The sequence below is a fragment of the Balaenoptera acutorostrata genome, chromosome 3 (genome assembly GCF_949987535.1).
Source record: "Balaenoptera acutorostrata chromosome 3, mBalAcu1.1, whole genome shotgun sequence".
Lineage (NCBI taxonomy): Eukaryota > Metazoa > Chordata > Mammalia > Artiodactyla > Balaenopteridae > Balaenoptera > Balaenoptera acutorostrata.
In genome coordinates, this window is record NC_080066.1 from 15,998,059 (window position 1) to 16,020,412 (window position 22,354).

Below are 22,354 nucleotides of genomic sequence, written 5' to 3' on the forward strand. Positions count from 1 at the left end.
CTGAATCTGCATATGGACATTTAGAAGAGGAATCTTGGTTACCTTTTTCTTATTAAAATTCTTTAAACAATTATTTTTATCCATCATCATTTAGCAATTAACAAAATTGCCATCAAAATATGCTCTTAAATATAACTTCTAGAGACTCAATAATAACTTAAAATTATTTTTGCTAATAAAACTCTGGGTCTTATTTGACTGATTAGAATCACTGATTCCAGATTCAGTTCAATTGCATCTTCCTAAATATATATGTTTTGCCTCCTCTTGTCTTTTCTATTTTAACCTGTCCTTGACGAAGTTGTTAGCCTACGTACATGAATATAGGTGAAAAGTGTGCATGAATTAAAGTCACTTCCAAAAGTTTAATGGATGTAGCCACTGCTTGTGGAACATAATGCCATTTATCCTTCTTTAAGCTGTGAAAGTCCCAAGTTAAGTGTTTTTGCAGTAATGAGAAATTGAGAAACATTAAACATTTTAAAGATACACACGTACATACACATCAGTCATGACAAATCAAAAATACTGAATTAAAGATGTTTTCAATAAATGATAAGATTGAATGATTACAATGTAATATAAAATAATTATATGTTTGTGATCTCTGCAAGAAAGAAAATTTTGCTAAAACAAATGGTAGAAATATATCCTTAATAAAACGCAAATAATGGAGGCTTACACTCAAATGTCTACTCCATCTAAGGAATACTGGTAAAGATGCCCAAAATATAGGATAATGTAAAATGATATGATTTTTATTGAATAAATGCCTACCATATACCAGACATGAGACTAGGCAAATTATGTAGGTGATTACCTCTTTTTAAGAGTCTAAGAATCTAAGAAATAGGTCCTCTCTGCTTTATAGATGAGGAAATTGAGTCTCAGAGAAGTTGTACAACATATAGCTAGTAAGAAGAAAGTCTGAAATTAGTTCCTTGGTCCACTAGAACATGGTACCTGTGCTTTCCCATTTAGCCCGGAAGTATATTTTTTTGCTTCTATTCAAATAAGAATACAACTGCAATTCTTGAGAATTCACAAATTTTACCCCGACTAATAGAACCCCATTGTCAGGGACAGACACGAAAGTGCCCTACCGTATTCATCTCCTGTGCTGTCCACTGGGGTAGCCACTAGCCACGAGTGGCTATTGAACAATCAAAATGTGGCTAATCCAAATTGAGATGGGCTGCAGGTATAAAATACACACTGGATTTAAAGACTTAGTATGAAAACAAGAATATAAAATACCTCATTATTATCTTATATTACTTTTGTGTTAAAATGATAATATTTTGGGTATACTGAGTTAATGCAAATATATTCTAAAAATTAACTTCACTTTTTTTAAACATAACTACTAGCAAATGTAAAATTACACATGTGGCTTACATTTGTGGCTTGTATTATACTTCTGCTAAACGTCCGTGATATTCCTGAATTCTCTTGCACCAACTTTCATTAATATCAATAAAAATCAGTTTGGCTTTTCCTTTTTATTTGTTCAGGATACCCACCAAATATATTTAAATACATATATCCTATATACACAAGTGTATACATATATACACATATATACATATATGTACACATACATACTGCCTTCCTTTAAAATGTCAGAGACTCCAAAAAGAGTCCTCTGAACTCACGATGCAGTCATAGTTTTCCTGAATCATTTCACAGTTTGAGTCTGAAAATGCTTAGCTTTTCACTTCTACCAAGAGAAAGGCGTATACTTTTAATTTCTGGAGGTACATAAAGGTACATCGAGTAGTTTTTAGGAATGTTAACTCCATAAGCATTTCTTTCATTTGCTGCATTTGAATGTAAGCATCACAGCTGAGATAGCTATGAAAACATTAAATTATTTCACCTCAATTTTCAGAATGCTCCTGATAATATAAATAATGGCAATTGGTTTTTTCAGTTCATTGGGGTTTTTTTTTTTTTTTTTTTTTTTTTTTGGCATAGACTCTTTCTACTGCAGCCATCCCTACCAGTTATCATACCTCCTATGAATGAATACTGTATCTCTTTTTGGCTCACTTTGTATTCTTTCATTCTTTTATGTGTGCTTGTTTTCTAAGACCATTCAATATCCTTTCAGTGTATGTTCATTTTGAGGAAGAAAATTGATATTCAAGGTGGTCCCAGTATAGTTCCCGTTTAAAACCCAGTTTAGCTTTATAAAGGAAATTATCTGAGATACTTCTATACAAGGTCCTGCTTCAGTCAAACTACCCGCCCACATCCACCTCCAAGGTTTGCATGACACAATCTCTGCTCTGCCTTGTGCCTTAGGGCCTGGCCACAGTGCTCTCCCCACCTCATTCATTATATGGTCCGACTGTGCTCACACTTGGTCTCCCTGTGACGCAAAGGGTTTCCCTTCTATGAGCTCCAAGTGTGGTTCCAAACTCCTGCCCATACTGTGCAGAAGTCTCAAACTAGCTCCCTCCACTGGATGTTTTCTTTATCTTCTTTACATCCTCATGAAGTTTTATATATTTCTCCTGGCACTTTATTATATCCAACCTAATATTAGAGTTATTTGAGATGTTTTTCCTATTCTCCATTACCATGTTGAGATATTCTTAAGAGCAGAGATTCTCTTAATTTCTATTCATCAAAATTTTTAATAAACACCTAAAATAGCAAAAGGATATATAAATTACTCTAGCAATATATACCCTTAATTTTATAATTAATATATAATTTATACCACTTTGTATATATTTTTAAATTTTCCTTTTGGAAGCCTTTTTTTGTTTGTTTAAGAAACTTTATTCCAGATTTCACAGATTTAAAAATTTTTAATTCCCAATGAGATTGGTTTGTTCCTCTGACATCCCACTTAGTAGTTGTTCGCTAAAGTTTAAAGTGGCTCAACATAAAACTTTTGCTCCCTCACTACTTGGATGCTATGAGATTACTTTTCATTATGATCAAAAATTTCTTATTTAAAAGGCCAGACCTGTACAAGAGCTAGCATAGCTGCCAACAAACCTCCTACACAGAATGAAAGGTGAAGGTTTTCTCAAGAAAGTAGATTAGGGGTGGAGTCAAGTTGGCATACTAGGAGGATACGGAATTCGCATCTCCTCACAACTAGGTCACCTACCAGGCACCACAGACACCTAAGGGGACAGGAGGAAGCCCCAGTGACCAGGTAGGATGTGGGGCATTGGGGGAGTGAAGGGGGAGGAGAAGTGGAGGCAGGTGCCCCTGAGGGGTGGCTGGGGGAGGGGAAGGGATCCCATGCCCAAAGGGGGAAATTGGGAAACCGTTGCGTGGGCAGAGAATCAAAAGATACCATGGCCAGGTTTCCCCTGCCCACTTGGGCCCCCAGGAACCTGTTGAGATGCCAGGCCTGATCCTCTGCCTACCTAGGCCCCCTCCAGCCACACACGTCCTGAGGGAGTGGGAGGAAGGGAAGGGGGAGCAAAAGTAAAGGCCGGACCTCTGGCATCAGCACACTTGAGGGGCAGCTAGGGGAGGCGAGGAGTTCCTACACCCAGCGGAACCCACCCATGGTTAGGGGTAGAAGGGCGATGGGGAGACCCTGGGGGAGATGGTGGGGGAGGGGCACAAAGGAACGGAAGGGAACACAGCCAGTGTTTTCCCTGTCTACTCAGACATGGGGCAGCCTGTTGGGTTCCGGGGCCTAAACCTCTACCCTCGGAGCCTTCCTCCTGCCACGTAGAGCCCAAGACCCGCCCCTACACCCCCACCTAGGGCCCCACCTCTACACTCGGAGACCCCCTCCAATGCACTGGGCCTAAACCATACCCACATACCCTCACCCAGCGCCTTACCTCCAAACTCCAGAACTCCACACTCCAGAGGCACTCCTTTTGACATGCTGCCTCTCCCCTTCTGCACAGGTCCTAAGCAGAGGCCCTGCCACATACTTGAACATCGCTCCCCCACCTGCCTAGGTCCCGCCCCACCCTAAACCACGCCCCTGCCTAAGTTCCACCCCCACCTAAACTCCGCCCCCATAGCCAAGGGTTTTTTTTTTTATTTTTCCCCTTTTAGACTGGGGTTCTGTTTTACCTTGTAGATTCATTCCTATTGATTCTTTTATATATATTTTTTCCTAATAAATTTTTTATTTTTCTATTTTATTTTATTCTTTATACTTTGTTCTTGCCTATCCTTTTGGCTTGTTCCCCACCCTCTTGTTAAAAATTTTTTTTTATCTTTTATACTTTCTGTTGTGGATTTATTTTACCTTGTTGCAGTTATTTCCATCACAGTTTTATTTTTCCTAATATATTTTTTATCTTTCTAATTTTATTTTGTTTTTTATTCTTTGATATTATACTGCTCTTTTTTTTTTTCCTCCTTTTTTTTTTTTTTTTTTTTTTTTTTTTACCATGCCACAGAGCTTGCAGGATCTTGGTTCCCAGGCCAGATTTGGACCGGAGAGCCTATAGTGGGAGCTCCGAGTCCAAAATGCTGGACTAACAGAGAACCTCAGACCCAAGGGAATATTAATCAGAGTGAGGGCTCCTGGAGGTCCTCATCTCAGCACCAAGACCTGGCTCTATCCAACTGCCTGCAAACTCCAGTGCTGGATGTCTCAGGCGAAACAACCAGGAAGACAGGAATACAGCACCACCCATCAAAGAAAAAAAAAAAAAAGAAACGACAAAATGTTACAGAAGAAGCAGCAAGGTAAAAACCTACAAGACCAAATAAATGAAGAAGAAATAGGCAACCTACCTGAAAAAGAATTAAGAGTAATGATAGTAAAGATGATCCAAAATCTCAGAAATAGAATGGAGAAGATACAAGAAACATTTAACAAAGATCTAGAAGAACTAAAGAGCAAACAAAGAGTGATGAACAACACAGCTGGTGAAGTTAAAAATACTCTAGAAGGAATCAATAGCAGAATAAATGACGAAGAAGAACGGATAGGTGACCTGGAAGATAAAATAGTGAAAATAACTACCATAGAGCAGAATAAAGAAAAAAGAATGAAAAGAATTGAGGACAGTCTCAGAGACCTCTGGGACAACATTAAATGAACCAATATTCAAATTATAAGGGTCCAGAAGAAGAAGAGAAAAAGGGTATGAGAAAATATTTGAAGAGATTATAGTTGAAAACTTCCCTAACATAGGAAAGGAAATAGTCAATAAAGTCCAGGAAGCACAGAGAGTCCCATATAGGATAAATCCAAAGAGAAACATGCCAGACACATATTAATCAAACTATCAAAAATTAAATACAAAGAAAAAATATTAAAGGCAGCAAGGGAAAAGCAACAAATAACATACAAGGGAATCCCCATAAGGTTAACAGCTGATCTTTCAGCAGAAACTCTGCAAGCCAGAAGGGAGTGGCAGGACATATTTAAAGTGATGAAAGGGAAAACCCTACAACCAAGATTACTCTACCCAACAAGGATCTCATTCATATTCGATGGAGAAATTAAAACCTTTACAGACAAGCAAAAGTTAAGAGAATTCAGCACCACCAAACCAGCTTTACAATAAATGCTAAAGGAACTTCTCTAGGCAGGAAACACAAGGGAAGGAAAAGACCAACAAAAACAAACACAAAACAATTAAGAAAATGGTAATAGGAACATATGTATCGATAATTACCTTAAATGTAAATGGATTAAATGCTCCAACCAAAAGACACAAACTGACTGAATGGCTACAAAAACAAACCCATATATATGCTGTCTACAAGAGATGCACTTCAGACCTAGGGACACAAAAAGACTGAAAGTGAGGGGATGGAAAAGATATTCCATGCAAATGGAAATCAAAAGAAAGCTGGAGAAGCAATTCTCATATCAGACAAAATAGACTTTACAAGAGACAAAGAAGGACACTACATAATGATCAAGGGATCAATCCAAGAAGACGATATAACAATTGTAAATATTTATGCACCCAACACAGGGGCACCTCAATACATAAGACAAATGCTAACAGCCATAAAAGAGGAAATCGACAGTAACACAGATATAGTATGGGACTTTAACACCACACTTTCACCAATGGACAGATCATCCAAAACGAAAATAAATAAGGAAACACAAGCTTTAAATGACACATTAAACAAGATGGACTTAATTGATATTTATAGGACATTCCATCCAAAAACAACAGAATACACTTTCTTCTCAAGTATTCATGGAACATTCTCCAGGATAGATCATATCTTGGGTCACAAATCAAGTCATGGTAAATTTAAGAAAATTGGAATCACATCAAGTATCTTTTCTGACCACAACACTATGAGACTACATATCAATTACAGGATAAAATCTGTAAAAAATACAAACACATGGAGGCTAAACAATACACTACTAAATAACCAAGAGATCACTGAAGAAATCAATGGGAAATCAAAAAATACCTAGAAACAAATGACAATGAAAACACGATGGCCTAAAACCTATGGGATGCAGCAAAAGCAGCTCTAAGAGGGAAGTTTAATGCAATACAAGCCTACCTCAAGTAAAAAGAAAAATCTCAAATAACCAACCTAACCTTACACCTAAAGCAATTAGAGAAAGAAGAACAAAAAACCCCAAAGTTAGCAGAAGGAAAGAAACCATAAAGATCAGACCAGAAATAAATGAAAAAGAAATGAAGGAAACAATAGCAAAGATCAATAAAACTAAAAGCTGGTTCTTTGAGAAGATAAACAAAATTGATAAACCATTAGCCAGACTCATCAAGACAAAAAGGGAGAAGACTCAAATCAACAGAATTAGAAATGAAAAAGGAGAAGTAACAACTGACACTGCAGAAATACAAAGGATCATGAGAGATTACTACAATCAACTATATGCCAATAAAATGGACAACCTGGAAGAAATGGACAAATCCTTAGAAATGCACAACCTTCTGAGACTGAACCAGGAAGAAACAGAAAATATGAACAGACCAATCAGAAGAACTGAAATTGAAACTGTGATTAAAAATCTTCCAACAAACAAAAGCCCAGGACCAGATGGCTTCACAGACGAATTCTATCAAACATTTAGAGAAGAGCTAACACCTCTCCTCAAACTCATCCAAAATATAGCAAAGGGAAGAACACACCCAAACTCATCCTATGAGGCCACCATCACCCTGATACCAAAACCAGACTAAGATGTCACAATAAAAGAAAACTACAGGCCAATATCTCTGATGAACATAGATGCAAAAATCCTCAACAAAATACTAGCAAACAGAATCCAACAGCACATTAAAAGGATCATACACCATGATCAAGTGAGTTTATCCCAGGAATGCAAAGATTCTTCAATATACTCAAATCAATCAATGTGATATACTATATTAACAAATAGAAGGTTAAAAACCATATGAAAATCTCAATAGATGCAGAAAAAGCTTTCAATAAAGTTCAACACCCATTTATGATAAAAAGTCTCTAGAAAGTAGGCATAGAGGGAACTTACCTCAACATAATAAAGGCCATGTATGAGAAACTCACAGCCAACATCGTTCTCAATGGTGAAAAACTGAAGCCATTTCCTCTAAGATCAGAAACAAGACACGATTGCCCATTCTCACCATTATTATTCAACATAGTTTTGGAAGTTTTAGCAACAGCAATCAGAGAAGAAAAAGAAATAAAAGGAATCCAAATCAGAAAAGAAGAAGTAAAACTGTCACTGTCTGCAGATGATATGATACTATACATAGAGAATCCTAAAGATGCTACCAGAAAACTACTAGAGTTAATCAATAAATTTGGTAGAGTAGCAGGATACAATATTAATGTGCAGAAATCTCTTGCATTCCTATACACTAATGATGAAAAATCTGAAAGAGAAATTAAGTAAACGCTCCCATTTACCATTGAAACAAAAAGAATAAAATACCTAGGAATAAACCTACCTAAGGAGACAAAAGACCTGTATGCAGAAAACTATAAGACATTGATGAAAGAAATTAAAGATGATACAAACACATGGAGAGGTATACCATGTTCTTGCATTGGAAGAATCAACATTGTGAAAATGACTATACTACCCAAAGCAATCCACAGATTCAGTGCAATCCCTATCAAATTACCAATGGCATTTTTCACAGAACTAGAACAAAATCTATCACAATTTGTATGGAAACACAAAAAACCCCGAAGAGCCAAAGCAATCTTGAAAAAGAAAAACAGAGCTGGAGGAATCAGGCTCCCTGACTTCAAGCTCTACTACAAAGCTACAGTAATCAAGACAGTTTGGTACTGGCACAAAAACAGAAATATAGATCAATGGAACAGGATAGAAAGCCCAGAGATAAACCCATGCACATATGGTCACCTTATCTTTGATAAAGGAGGCAAGAATATACAATGGAGAAAAGATAGCCTCTTCAATAAGTGGTACTGGGAAAACTGGACAGCTACATGTAAAAGAATGAAATTAGAACACTTCCTAACACCGTACACAAAAATAAACTCAAAATGGACTGAAGACCTAAATGTAAGGCCAGACACTATAAAACTCTTAGAGGAAACCATAGGCAGAACACTCTATGACATAATTCACAGCAAGATCCTTTTTGACCCACCTCCTAGAGAAATGGAAATAAAAACAAAAATAAACAAATGGGGCCTAATGAAAACTTAAAAGCTTTTGCATGGTAAAGAAAACCATAAACAAGATGAAAAGACAGCCCTCAGAATGGGAGAAAATACTGGCAAATGAAGCAACTGACAAAGCATTAATCTCCAAAATACATCAGCAGCTCATGCAGCTCAATATCAAAAAAATAAACAACCCAATCCAAAAATGAGCAGAAGACCTAAATACACATTTCTCCAAAGAAGATATACAGATTGCTAACAAACACATGAAAAGATGCTCAACATCACTAATCATTAGAGAAATGCTAATCAAAACTACAACGAGGTATTACCTCACACCAGTCAGAATGGCCATCATCAAAATATCTACAAACAATAAAGGCTGGAGAGGGTGTGGAGAAAAGGGAACCCTCTTGCACTGTTGGTGGGATTGTAAATTGATATAGCCACTACAGAGAACAGTATGGAAGTTCCTTAAAAAACTAAAAATAGAGCTACCATATGACCCAGCCATGCCACTACTGGGCATATACCCTGAGAAAACCATAATTCAAAAAGAGTCATGTACCACAATGTTCATTGCAGCTCTATTTACAATAGCCAGGACATGGAAGCAACCTAAGTGTCCATTGACAGATGAATGGATAAAGAAGATGTGGCACATATATACAATGGAATATTACTCAGCCATAAAAAAAATGAAATTGAGTTATTTGTAGTGAATTGGATGGACCTAGAGTCTGTCATACAGAGTGAAGTAACTCAGAAAGAGAAAAACAAATACTGTATGCTAACACATATATATGGGGTCTAAAAAAAATGGTTCTGATGAACCCAGGGGCAGTACCGGAATAAAGACAGAGATATAGAGACTGGACTTGAGGACACGGGGTGGGGGAAGGTAAGCTGGTACGAAGTGAGAGAGCAACACTGACCTATATACATTACCAAATGTAAAATAGAGAACTAGTGGGAAGTAGCTGCATAGCACAGGGAGATCAGCTCGGTGCTTTGTGACCACCTGGAGGGGTGGGATAAGGAGGGTGGGAGGGAGACTCAAGAGGGAGGGGATATGGGGATATACGCTTGCATATAACTGATTCACTTTGTTATACAGCAGAAACTAACACAACATTGTACAGCAATTATACTCCAATAAAGATGTTAAAAAAGAAAAAGAAAGTAGATTAGTCTGAGGTATTTGAAGTGCTTTTACATTAAATTCACATAAGTATACTTATCCCTCAACACAGTCTTGAAATGTTTCTTTTCCTCTGTACTATTCCATATTGTGCTGGAAACATCAGGCAAGGAGCCTGGCTTAACTATGTGTCAATGGGAAAATATTTATCTGGAAACCTACTCTTAACCAAATTAAAACACTCCCTTTAAAACGTATGAGGAAGTTATGGCAGAAATGGCAGTGTTCCCCATTCCACCCACCATGTTAAAAGTCAGTACAAACAAACTAGTTCATTCTTCTTAAAGCGCTTTTGTTTTTGTTAATTACAAGATATAATTCATATACAAAATGAATGGCACTTTTATTTTCTACTCCAAACTCATGGTTTAAATATTAATATATGTCATATTATCAACTGATAAAATTTGTTTTTTTGTTTTTGTTTTTTTTTGCCACACCATGCAGCATGTGGGAACTTAGTTCCCAGGCCAGGGATCGAACCCATGGCCCCTACATTGAGAGTGCAGAGTCTTAACCACTGGACCGCCAGGGAAGTTCCAAAATTTGTTCTTTTGTCATTTTAACACTATATACTGCGTTTTCATCTCATCCTCTAATATTTTATATGAATTAATGCTACTTGCTATTTCCACTTCTTACAATATTGTCACTGTATGTATTATATTGGACATCTACCAATAATCTAATTATTTAGACAAATTATCCCTAAATTTTTAGGTGAATGGATGGACATATTCAATCATCTAAACTATTTAAATATATAAACTCAACATTCAAATGAATAAAGTATTGGTCTAAAAAGAATACAGTAAATAACGTAACCACAGTAACATCTAATTAAATTTGAGTAAGTCTGTTCTTGATGTTCTTATATTGTATTAAGAGTGAATTGATATTTACTAAGGACTGAATTCTGAATCAGACTGAAAATAAAGGAGTCTTAGTTTACTGATCTAAGAAGAAATTGACTAAACTAGGAAGGGGGGGACAGGTAAATATACCAAAGCTTGGAGAAATGTTGGAAGGCAAGTTTATGAGTAAAGGCTTGAAAGATAACATTTTAGATTCAAAAAGATTTTTCTTTATGAAAACAGTAATTTACTAGGTGTTTATGTCACTTCTTTTCCATTTCCTTCCTTCCCACCTACCACTCTGTAAAAGCACCACACAAACAAATTAAAATGTACCTGCTGGAAGAGGCACGTTGAGTTCCTCTTTCATGGAGTGATGGAATGATAGACAGTTCTTTGTAAGCACAATGTCATCCAGTGCAATATCTCCATGGTGGCCTTTCCCAACTCTACCTTCAAATTTGAGTTGGAAGTCCTCATCACCAGACAGGGATAGTTCTTCCCGCTTCCAGAAATTGCCTTGTTCTACAGTGAGGTTAAGTAGGACCTTCGTTTGGTTTGAGACTGATACCTGGATCAAAGTGAGCGCTCCAATGCCATGTCCATACATGTGATAATGAAAAATTATCTGTAACCAAGAATCAGTATATTATATATAATTAGTATAATTAATTTCACCTTATTTTCAATTATATCATATTGTCCTCTCCTTTCTTAACAGATTCCTGAAGGAAAATTAGATCTGTATGTTCTATTGCTCTGTGAGTACTCTACCAATGAATGAAATTAGGCCAGCCTTAAATCATATGTTGCAAAACATGGAAAATAGTACAATAAGGATCAAATAGAAACTCAGTTGAAAAATGAGCAGAGTTCACTTCCTTTCTGTGACTTATAAAAGTAGGATTCCTCCAAAAACTCTTAAGATCCACTGTCAAAGGAATAAAAATATCATTAAAAAGTGATGTATTATATAGAAAGACTTTTCATGATTAAGAAATATCAGGTACTAAAGAAAATCATTTCTAATCTCATGAAACTTAAGTCATTTTCTTCAAAATAGCAGAGTACTTTATTGCTTATTCCACCACATCCTTGCACTTGAAACACATCTTTAGTTCTACAAGATCCTCAGGGCTGTACTATACATAGCAAAACCACCAGAATAGCAATTTCTAAATTTTACTTCAAACGCTTTAGAAGAGCAGACTTGAGAGTTGTACCCCCAAGTAAAAATTAATGTAAGTATTTCCAGGGATTAACATTTCAATGTTTCAAAGAAGGAGTTTACCAGATTTTTAGTGATTGTTACACAGATGGAGAAAGTCAGGGGAAATTCTAGGAGGAAGAAGAATATGAGTTAGGAACAATAGGGACTGAGAGTGTTTTTAAGCTTTTGTCTTTTTTATGAATGAGGGAAAAGAGTAATGGTGGGTGATCTTCACACAGGAAAATCACATTTTGGAAACACTAGCACTCATGGATATTATATTCTAGAGAAGAAAAATGAATGTGTTTAAAGGGTAAAGAATGTGATTAGACAATATATGCAATGCATACTTCAAAGAGCACCAAGAAGAGCTAAGCCATGTAAGTAACTCTATGCAAATTTCCTAGATGATGAATAATACCTGAATTTCAGGTATTATTCTACGATCCAAAAATGTTTCTTCTATTGATTAATCCATTACTGTTGGAAAACATGAGCTCTATGACCACTTTGGCTGGTTTGGGGAGGACTGGTCAAACCTGAGTGTCACAAAGTGAGAAACAAAAAGAGTCTGAGGACAGTCTCTTGAGCAGCGTCAATAGGCAAGAGAGGAAACTACCCAACAGGCATAGCACATGTCTGTCTGGAGCCCTTGCAGTCATAGGTGTGGTCTTCCCAGTATTCTCCCTTGTTTTGTCTTCTTATTTGCACAGAAAGTATAAGGCATATGTTTTATGTCACAGTAAATACTTCCTTATCTTCTTGAGGTCATTTTCTGAATGATGCCATTGGGTCAACATGCAAACAAGCATCTAAATACTCCATTTCTACAGAGAACACTTGATGACAATGTAACCTAATCACAGGGCAACATGAGTGAATAAAAATCTCTTAAGTATTAAATTCTTCTAAGGAGGCATTTTCACTGGAACTTCAATCATCATCAATCTATGTCTGCATCCCTTCCTGCCTTCCACCCATCCCTCAAAAGGAAGAAAAACCTCCAATTTGATTTTTTCTGCCTGAAGTTTTCCACAAGGTCAAGTGACAGAAAGGATTTTCATGAAAATATGGAAGGTCACTCTGCTTACCTGATAAACAAATTTTTATATATGAGGGACCCAATCATTCCCAGCATGACCTTTCCTTACTTCTTTGTATTCAATCTATATCATAAATATTCATAAAGTGAACCATTCATCATTAATATTTTGACATTTCTCCTAGACATACTTCATTATTCTCACACAGGTGTTTAAAACAGTGGGAACTATAGTGCTGGGACCAGGGGAAAATAGAGATGAATGAGATCCTTAGTAACTACAGTATGAAAAAAAAAATCTTTTGAACATTCTTAGAGGAAGTCTAAAAAGAAAAGCTAAGGAGTCTGTTTTCAATGTCTTTGAAATTACTCAATACTTTCTTGAAAATAAACCCCAGCATACCAGATTTTATATATGTTGAATCTCTATCTATAAATCTATATACCCATAGATATTCTGAAATTTGCAAATTAGTTCTAGTCTTAGAAAGCTAATTAAAAATTAAACATGAAATATATACAATTTCAGTTTGACTTATTTGCTTTTCTAAAACTCAACGTTTGCCAAACTAATTAAATAAAGTTTAATATAATTGTGTATGATTCATTACATCCATTCTGGACTGCTGACTGAGTTACATCTTTAAAACTCTGAGTGTGTCACTTTCTTGCAGAAAATCTATGAAATTTGCCTGAAGAGAGAAGAGAGATGTGATTACTCCCTGAGAATTAAACTATGAAATCAATTTAAGATGACACAGAAAAGCTCCTAAGACAAACTGAAGGTTTAACATGTATTAAGACTGGGAAAATGGTAGGATGTAAAGGATGGTCAGTATAAAACAGAGGAACAAACATCTGTAATAAGTACAGGTACAGCTGGGGAGCCTTTGAGCAAAGATTTAATATGTCCCCTTCTGGGGTTAGGGCTCTCTATTGTGGAGACAGATACACAAGAATATTACAATTTGAAGATAATATAGATTTAAATCATGTTATTGTCTCCCAGCCTGATTCTTTGATCGGCTAGCAACTTTCTGAATATAATTTGTTTTCCTTTCAGTGTTCAGACATTGGGGAATATACCAGTCAGAATACATGTGTTCAGAGCTTACGGAGATTGCATTTCTTGCCGTAAATATAAATAAATGGCAAATTTATTCATGCATTAATCTCTTATAAGCAAGATTCTGTGAAATCATCTCTGAGTGCTTAATTTATATGTAAAGATAAATTTAGCCCCTAGCCTAGCTGACTCAAATCCTTTGGGGAATAAAAATAGACAATCATGCAAACAATAAATAAAGTGAAGGTCCTTGCAAATGCATAGCCATCATATGAAGATCCATATTTATACTTTTAACACTCTATAAATGTTTTCTTCAAATTTCCACAGCATAATGGCCAAACCATTTTTTCTTCCTGCCCCTAGAAATTCTACTTTTGAAAGGGTCAATTTCAGCCTTTCCTTTTCCATGAAGACGTCTTCAAACATTTTATCATGGTGCCAACTATGACTCGTATTAGTTCTTGGAAATATTTAATTTTATACTATTTCTCATTGTTTAATTCTCTTTCTTATGGTGAAATTCCCATAATTCCAATAAGTACCAAGTTCCCTGAGTGGGCACAACTGGTATTTTACTTCTTTTGTTCTACCCATGGTTATGGATAATAACCACGACATTTTCCAATGGTTTCCAAAATTCCTTATCTATGGAACTTATCCACAGGATAAATTCTTCCAGCAGCTTTAATGATCCTTCCCTTTCACCCTTGCTTCACTTTCTCCCTCCCTCACATATTCCAAGTTGAATACATTCAAACTCATTTGTTGGTCTGGTGCCGGCCATTTCATTTTCTGTACTTAACTCCATCAGAAGTTGTTCATAATATTTCTGGGTTTCTTCCCATACCTTGCAGTTTTTGCTTCTTCTGCTTATGACTGGGCTTGAAATTCTGGCTGCTCTCATGGGCTGCTGAGGGAACAAGCTCTTTATGAAGATGTAATGACCAGATGAATTTCGCAAGGTGTGATCAGCAGCTGGCTCTGTGCCCGAGGCAGGGATGCTGCTAGCCTTCAGATTCCAGTCAAAGTCGTCATCCTGCTCCTGCTCCCAGGAGCAAAGATCAAACTCAAAATCACAGCACCCACTGGAGGTACCTGGAGAACATTTCCCAATTTATGGTGGAGAGAAAAAGGAAGTTAGTAGATAAAGCATGCAATCACAAAGTACAGTAATCTTATTAAACACACTCATGTTTCAGGATCTTTGAACTTGCTACTCTCTCTGCCTGGATTCTTTCCCAAATGGCCTGTCCACTCACTTCTATCAGATCTGTATTTGAGCATCACTTTCTCAGTGGGTCCTTATTTATCAGTGTACGTAAAATCTCCTGTCCTCAACTCTGTCCTGCTTCACTTGTTTATTTTTATTTTGGGCACTTTTCTAACACATTATATGTTTTACCTACTTATTTTTTGTCTTCCCCCGCTCCTCACTCATCAGCATGCATGTGTTATAAAGGAGAGAATTTGCTCAGTTTTGTTGTTATATTCCCAGTGCCTGGCAAATAATTGCTCAATTTGCTGAATAAATAAATGAACTTTTAAAAAAGAAAAAAAATACAGTAATCTTACGTAGCTTTTATATATAGAATGGATAAACAACAAGGTCCTACTCTATAGCACAGAGAACTATATTCAATATCCTGTGATAAACTATAATGGAAAAGAATATAAAAAAGAATGTATATATATGTATAATGGAATCATTTTGCTGTACAGCAGTAATTAACACAACATTGTAAATCAACAATACTTCAATTAAAAAATTGAAAATATTGCAGTAATCCTCCCACATCATGTAATGTTAGAAACCTTACAATATTACCCTGACAGCAACATTAAAATAGAAAGTTTAGTTTGTTACACACAGGTACTTCCATGGCTCATTTAAGTTTATTTCTTCAATAGTCTGGTCCCTGTGTCAAAATCCATGAGAAAATATTCCAGCATTACACACATTTCCTCCTGCAAACACCTATTTGGCCAATGTAATTTATTTCTTTTCTCTTCTCATCTTTGCTTCTCAGATCTTGGTAGGGAATTTAGGAAGTTTATTATTCTGCAACACAGTTTAGCTGGGAAATCCTTCCTAAAGCAAAAGTTATTAATCATGGTAATTATTTTTTAAAACATAGACTTATTTTAGAGATAAGAAAATTGTGAAACAGAAAAGGTTAAAACTGTAATGATTTAATTTATTATAAGTTGCAGAAATTAAATATGTTGAGTCACATTAAATACCAACTATCTCTTTTAAAAATATTTTATTATTAACATTGCTTAAGTTTTTCTTCCATTTCCAGGATAGTAAGAATTCTAAGTCCAACTATGTCCTTATTGATTTTCTGCCTGCTGGATCTATCCATTTCTGACAGAGGGGTGTGAAAATCTCCAACTATGATAGTGGATTCATCTCTTCTCTTGGCAGTTCTAGAAGTTTTTTATGTCACACAGGTTGACATTCTGTTGTTAGGTACATACACGTTAGGGATTGTCATGTCTTCTTAGAAAAGTGACCCTTTTACTGTTGTGTAATGCCCGTATTTATCCCTGATAATGTTCCTTGCTTTGAAGTCTGTTCTGTCTGAAATTAAAATAGCTATTCCTGCTTTCTTTCGATTCGTGTAAGCATGGTATATATTTCTGCATACGTTTACCTTTAACCTATAAATATCTTTATATTCAAAGTGGGTTTCTTGTAGACTACATGTAGTTGGGTCCTATTTTCTATTCAACTGTTAATTCAGTTTTTTTGTTTTTGTTTTTGTTTTTTATTTATTTTATTTATTTTATTTTTATTTTTTTTTGTTTTTAAATTACATTTGAAACTTATTTTGAAAATTTACTCTGTTCTAAAATAGACTGTAATTCCTACAGCCTCTTTTAGTTCAGAATACTAAAGTTCTCCTAAGTATCCTCTCAAAGGACTGGGAAGTAAATCTCACTAAAATAATAATGAACCCCAACTCACCATCTTGTTTATAACCTGAACTCTTATCTTGGTTAAGAATATAAAATGAAGTAACTAATTCAGTTGCCCTTACGTTGGAAAATTTAGCAGCCCATGAGGACCAGATTTACATATAGACCAGCATCTAGAAAGGCCATTTGTATAAGGAAATGATGTGTGTTGCTGAAAAACAGATTTGTTTAAAAAAAAAAAATCATACAAATACTGCTACACGAATCTCTATAGTGTAAATCATATTTCTGCTCTTGATATTTACTATAGTTCTGAACATATATTTCCTTGGAAAGTTTAATTCTAAAATATCAGTGGAGGAAAACACAGCAAGCAGGCCTAAGCTGTTTGAATTTCACACCACTGTGGTAAGAGGGAGCAACTTATAATTTCATTTTCTACTCTTTCCCACAGGTGCCATGTGAGACAAGTAGCAAATAGCCTTCTGTGCAGATGCCAATTCCTGGCATTTCATGGAGCAATTAATGCCAGTGCCAGACAGGTGCGCCATCAGGAAGAAAATGATCCCTTTGTCTACAGCTGTACCATCAGTCAAACCACTTGCTCCCCTTCCAAATGCTACGATTTTTCCATCGATCAATCTTTATAAGTAGAAAAATGTTTCATTTAAAACAGACATAATTTTGAATAGAACACAACCTAATGCCTTTTAAGATCCTACCATCAAATTTTTAAAATATATCATTCTATTCATTTATTCATTTCATATAAAATTTTTATTTATTTTTTAAATTGATAGTTTCTGTAAAAGAGTGTATGTTACAGGTGTACAATGTAGTGATTCACAATTTTTAAGTTATACTCCATTTATAGTTATTATAAAATATTGGCTGTATTCCCTGTGTTGTATAATATATCCTTGTAGCTTATTTTACACCTAATAGCTTGTACCTCTGACTCCCCTACTCCTACATTGCCCCTCCCCCCTTCCCTCTCCCCACGGTAACAACTAGTTGGTTCTCAGTATCTGTGAGTCTGCTTCTTTTTTGTTTTATTCACTAGCTTGTTGTATTTTTTAGATTCCACATGTAAGTGATATCATGCAGCATGTCTTTCTCTGTCTGACTTATTTCATTTAGCATAATGCCCTCCAAGTCCATCCATGTTACTGCAAATGGCAAAATTTCATTCTTTTTTATGGCTGAGTAGTATCCTATTGTGTGTGTGTGTGTGTGTGTGTGTGTGTGTATACCACATCTTCTTTATCCATTCATCTGTTGATGGACACTTAGATTGCTTCCATATATTGGCAACTGTAAATAATGCTGCTATGAACACTGGGGTGCATGTATCCTTTTGAATTAGTATTTATTGAGCATATTCTATAAATAAAGCACATTTAAGAAAATGGGAAACTGCCTGGAAACAGGGCTTCTGTGTATTGAGCATAACGTATACCAGGGCCTGAGTAGTCTCTTCATATGTTTTATTTCACTTAATTCCCACATCTCTACATAATTGTTACTGTTCTTACTTTGGTTTAAGAGATAGCTGGAGTTCAGAGTTAAAGTACTTTGCTTAGTATTACCCTGTAAGTAGCAGAACTATGAGTTGAAGAATGATATGACACAGCCCCTGTACCAGGACTCCCCTTTATAATGTGGTATGCAGCAGTTGGGGATGGCGGTTGCAATAAAATAAATCTACAAATAATGAAGGATAAGAAAATGCATATGTCTATAAAGAAATGCTCTAAAAGACCTCCTCCCCTAGGGTAGGTAGCTACATGAAGATGGCAGTCATCCAGTTTGGCTTGATTCTTCTTGAGGTGGCATGATGTCATTCATCACTTCTTTTAACTCTGTTCATATGAATATGAACGTTCTATGGATGCCAGTTTGTTGTGCAAAGGAAGAATGTTCTTCAAACTTGCTAAGAGAATAGAATATGATAAATCCTATAAATTATATCTCTCTCTGAGAGATTTAAAAATACACTAGCATATTAAAGGCTCCATGAATTCCAACAATATAGAAACTATTTCTTTATACAACAAGTATATTCCCAATTTATTTGACTAAGGAACCTTTTTACTTACTTGTTTATTAGAACTATGAACATCTTTAGATTACTACACTACTGATAATGCACAGAGCAAGTTCACAAATCCTAATTAAAAACAAACGAGCAAAAAGCATAATTAGAGAAGTTCATTTCCATCAGTTCTGAGTGGGGCACTTTTCTAGCTATGTGACTTTGGGAATTGTATTCATTTCTTAGGGCTGCTGCAACAAAGTACAACAAACGGGGTGGCTTTAAGCAACAGAAATTTATTCTCTCTCAGTTGTTCAGGCTAAAGATCTGAAATCAAGGTGTCAGCAGTACCATGTTCATCCTACCGGCTCTAGAGGAGAATCCTTCCTGACCTCTTTCTAGCTACTGGTGGTTACTGGCAATCTGAGCATTCCTTGGCTTGTCCACACCACTCCAGCCACATGGCATTTGCCCTGTGTGTTATCACATCGTTTTCCCTCTGGGTGACTCTGTTCATATTTCTTCTTATAAGGACACCAATCATTGGGTCTGAACCCACCTAATCCAATATGACCTCACTTTAATTCATTACATCTGCACAGACCTTGTTACCAAATAAGGTCACATTCACAGGTTCTAGTTGCAATTTAGGGGGTACACTATACAACCCAGTACTGGAATGTTTACATTTTTTAAAGTAAATCTCTTGGGCTTTTAAGGTATATAATCATATCATTAGAAAATAATTATAAATTGCGAAGAGAGAAGATCTTAAAAGTCCTCATGACACAAAAAATTCGTAACTATGTATGAGGATGGATGTTAACTAGACTTACTGTGGTAATCATTTTACAGTATATACTCATATTGAATCCTTATGTTGTACACTTGAAACTAATATAATGTTATATGTCAATTATAATTCAATAAAAAAGAAAATAAATATAATTTGGTATTCCTTTGTTTCATTTTATGTCTTACATATCAACCACGACCACAAAAAGAATACAAATAGTAATATAGTGTCAAGTAGTTCTTGACATGATCTTGATTTTAATGGGAATACTTCCATTGCTTCCTTCTTTAATTTGATATATCATTTTAAATATGTTAAAGTAATACCATTCTATGTATAATAAATGGTTGTTAAATTTAAGTGAATATTTTCAGAACCTATCAGTTTATTGTGACATGTTTCAGTGACTTATTTGTTACATGAACAGTTGTTACTTTAAAATATCCTTAAGATGTTGCAAGATCCTCATCTCAAAGCAGATGATATAATTATTACATTACTGAATTTAGTTTGCTCATATTTTAAGTTTTGCACATTTATATTCACAGGGAATTTTAACTATAGTTTTCATACTTTTCTGATTTCTGGAGGCTTCACTGTCAGTGATACATTAGCTTCATAAAATAAATTCTATCATTTCATATGGTTGGAATAGTTTATTTGGACATTATCAGTTCATTAAAATTTGATAGAACTCAGCAGTATCTATCCCAGGAGACAAAATTGGAGGACGTTTGTTGATAACTTTATTTGATAGTTAATGGTCTATTCAGGTTTTCTCCTTCATTAGTTTGATTTTGGTCATTTTTCTCCTAAAAAATTAACCATTTCATTGACATCTCCAAACTAGTGCAGTTATTGGTCTCCATATATTTATTAATTCCCCTTTAGCAAACCTGCATTTGTGTTTTTCCTCCTTTTTTAAAATTAAAAAATTGGAGTTTTGTCTATTTTTAAAAATAACATACTCTTGTATTTATCATTTGAATTGGTTTTGTTTCTACGTTAGTATTTCTTTCTCTTGATTTTCTTAATATGACGTTATTCTTTGTAACATTTTATTTTGAAATAATTTCAAGCTCATAGAAAAGTTGCAAGAATAGTATAAGTATTTTCCATCTATTCTTTAACTAAATTCACAAATATTTCTATTTCCCCATTTGTTCTATCTACATATGGATATACATCTCTATACATGCATTTTCAGAAGGATTTGAAAGTAAATTAGAGATAGTCATTTTATCAACACTTTCATGTTTCTTTCCTATAAACAAAGATGTTTCCTTACATAATGACAGTAAAATCGTAGAACCAGAAAATGGGACATTAATATCTAATCCACAGTTCATATTTAAATTTGTCAATTATCCTACCTAATTCCTTTATAGTTATCTTTTCCCTTGGTTCAGAATCCAATCCAAGATAGATCATACATTATATTAAGTTGACATGAATCTTTTTCTTCCTTTGCCTGGATATAATCCATGAGGGCAGGCCAGTTATTTTAGCAAGTATTTGAATTTGTGTTTGAGGAATCCTTATGATTAGATTCAGGTCATGCATTTTAGCAGGACTACCACCGAAGTAAACATGGATCCTTCTCGCACATGGTATCAGGAGGCATGATATTAATTTGTCCTAATATCCTTGGTGTTCACTTTGAACAACTGGTTAAGGTGGAATCAGTCACACCTCTCTACTGAAAAGTAACACTTTTTCCTTAAATAATTATTAATTTGTATGCAAATACAGGTGACAATGAAAATATGCTTCCCTTGTCAAATATTTAGCAACTAGTTTTAACTTCCACTGATTTCCTTCCTCCCTTCCTTCCTCCCTCCCTCCCTCCCTTCCTTTTTTTCTTGTGGTAAGAACACTTAACGTGAGATCCACCCTCTTAACAAAATTGTACATGTATAACAGTGTTGTTAACTACAGGCACTACACTGTACAGCAGATCTCTAGAACCTTTGCATACTGAGTAACTGAGACTGTGTACCCACTGAATAACAGCTCCCCATTTTCCCTCTCTCCCTAGATCCTGCCAACTACCACTCTACTCTCTGCTCCTATGAGTTTGACTCTAGATGCTTCAAATAAGTGCAGTCATGCAGTGTTTGCCCTTTTGTCACTGTCTTATTTCACTGAGGACATTCCAGGTTCATTCACGTTATCATATATGGTAGAACTTCCTTCTTTTTATGACTACATAATATTCCACTATATGTATATACCACGTTTTCTTTATTCATTCATCCATCAGTGTATATTTAGCTTGTGTCTATATCTTGGCTACTGCGAATAATGCCGCAATGAACATGGGAGTGCAGATATCTCTTCAAGATCTTTATTTCAATTCTTTTGGATATATACTCAGAAGTAGGACTGCTAGATTATGTGGTCTACCCATTATTTTCTAACAGTTCATTACACATAAGTTGGTTTTCTAATGTAAAGAAGAGCTTTGCCTTCACTTTATTTATTTAATTAGTTAGTTATTTAGTTTTTAATTTATACTTATATTTACATTATTTTCACTCTATTCCCAGCCTTAGGGTGAAAGTATTCAATATTTCACTTTAAGTATGATATTAGCTATATGTTCTTCACAGCTCTCCTTTGTCAGTCTGAGGAAGCTCCCTTCTACAAAA

At 35.4% G+C, this 22,354-nt stretch overlaps 1 protein-coding gene across 1 annotated transcript in view; it reads right to left on the reverse strand.

The window, feature by feature from the left end:
* MALRD1 (MAM and LDL receptor class A domain containing 1) overlaps positions 1 to 22,354 on the reverse strand; it is a 608,926-nt gene that overhangs the window by 311,088 nt on the left and 275,484 nt on the right. The window contains exons 26-27 of the mRNA XM_057542012.1: positions 14,798 to 15,045; positions 10,966 to 11,257 (exon numbers count right to left, since the gene is read on the reverse strand). Of these exons, the coding sequence (XP_057397995.1) occupies positions 10,966 to 11,257; positions 14,798 to 15,045 (540 nt within the window). The remainder of the gene's footprint in view (positions 1 to 10,965; positions 11,258 to 14,797; positions 15,046 to 22,354) is intronic.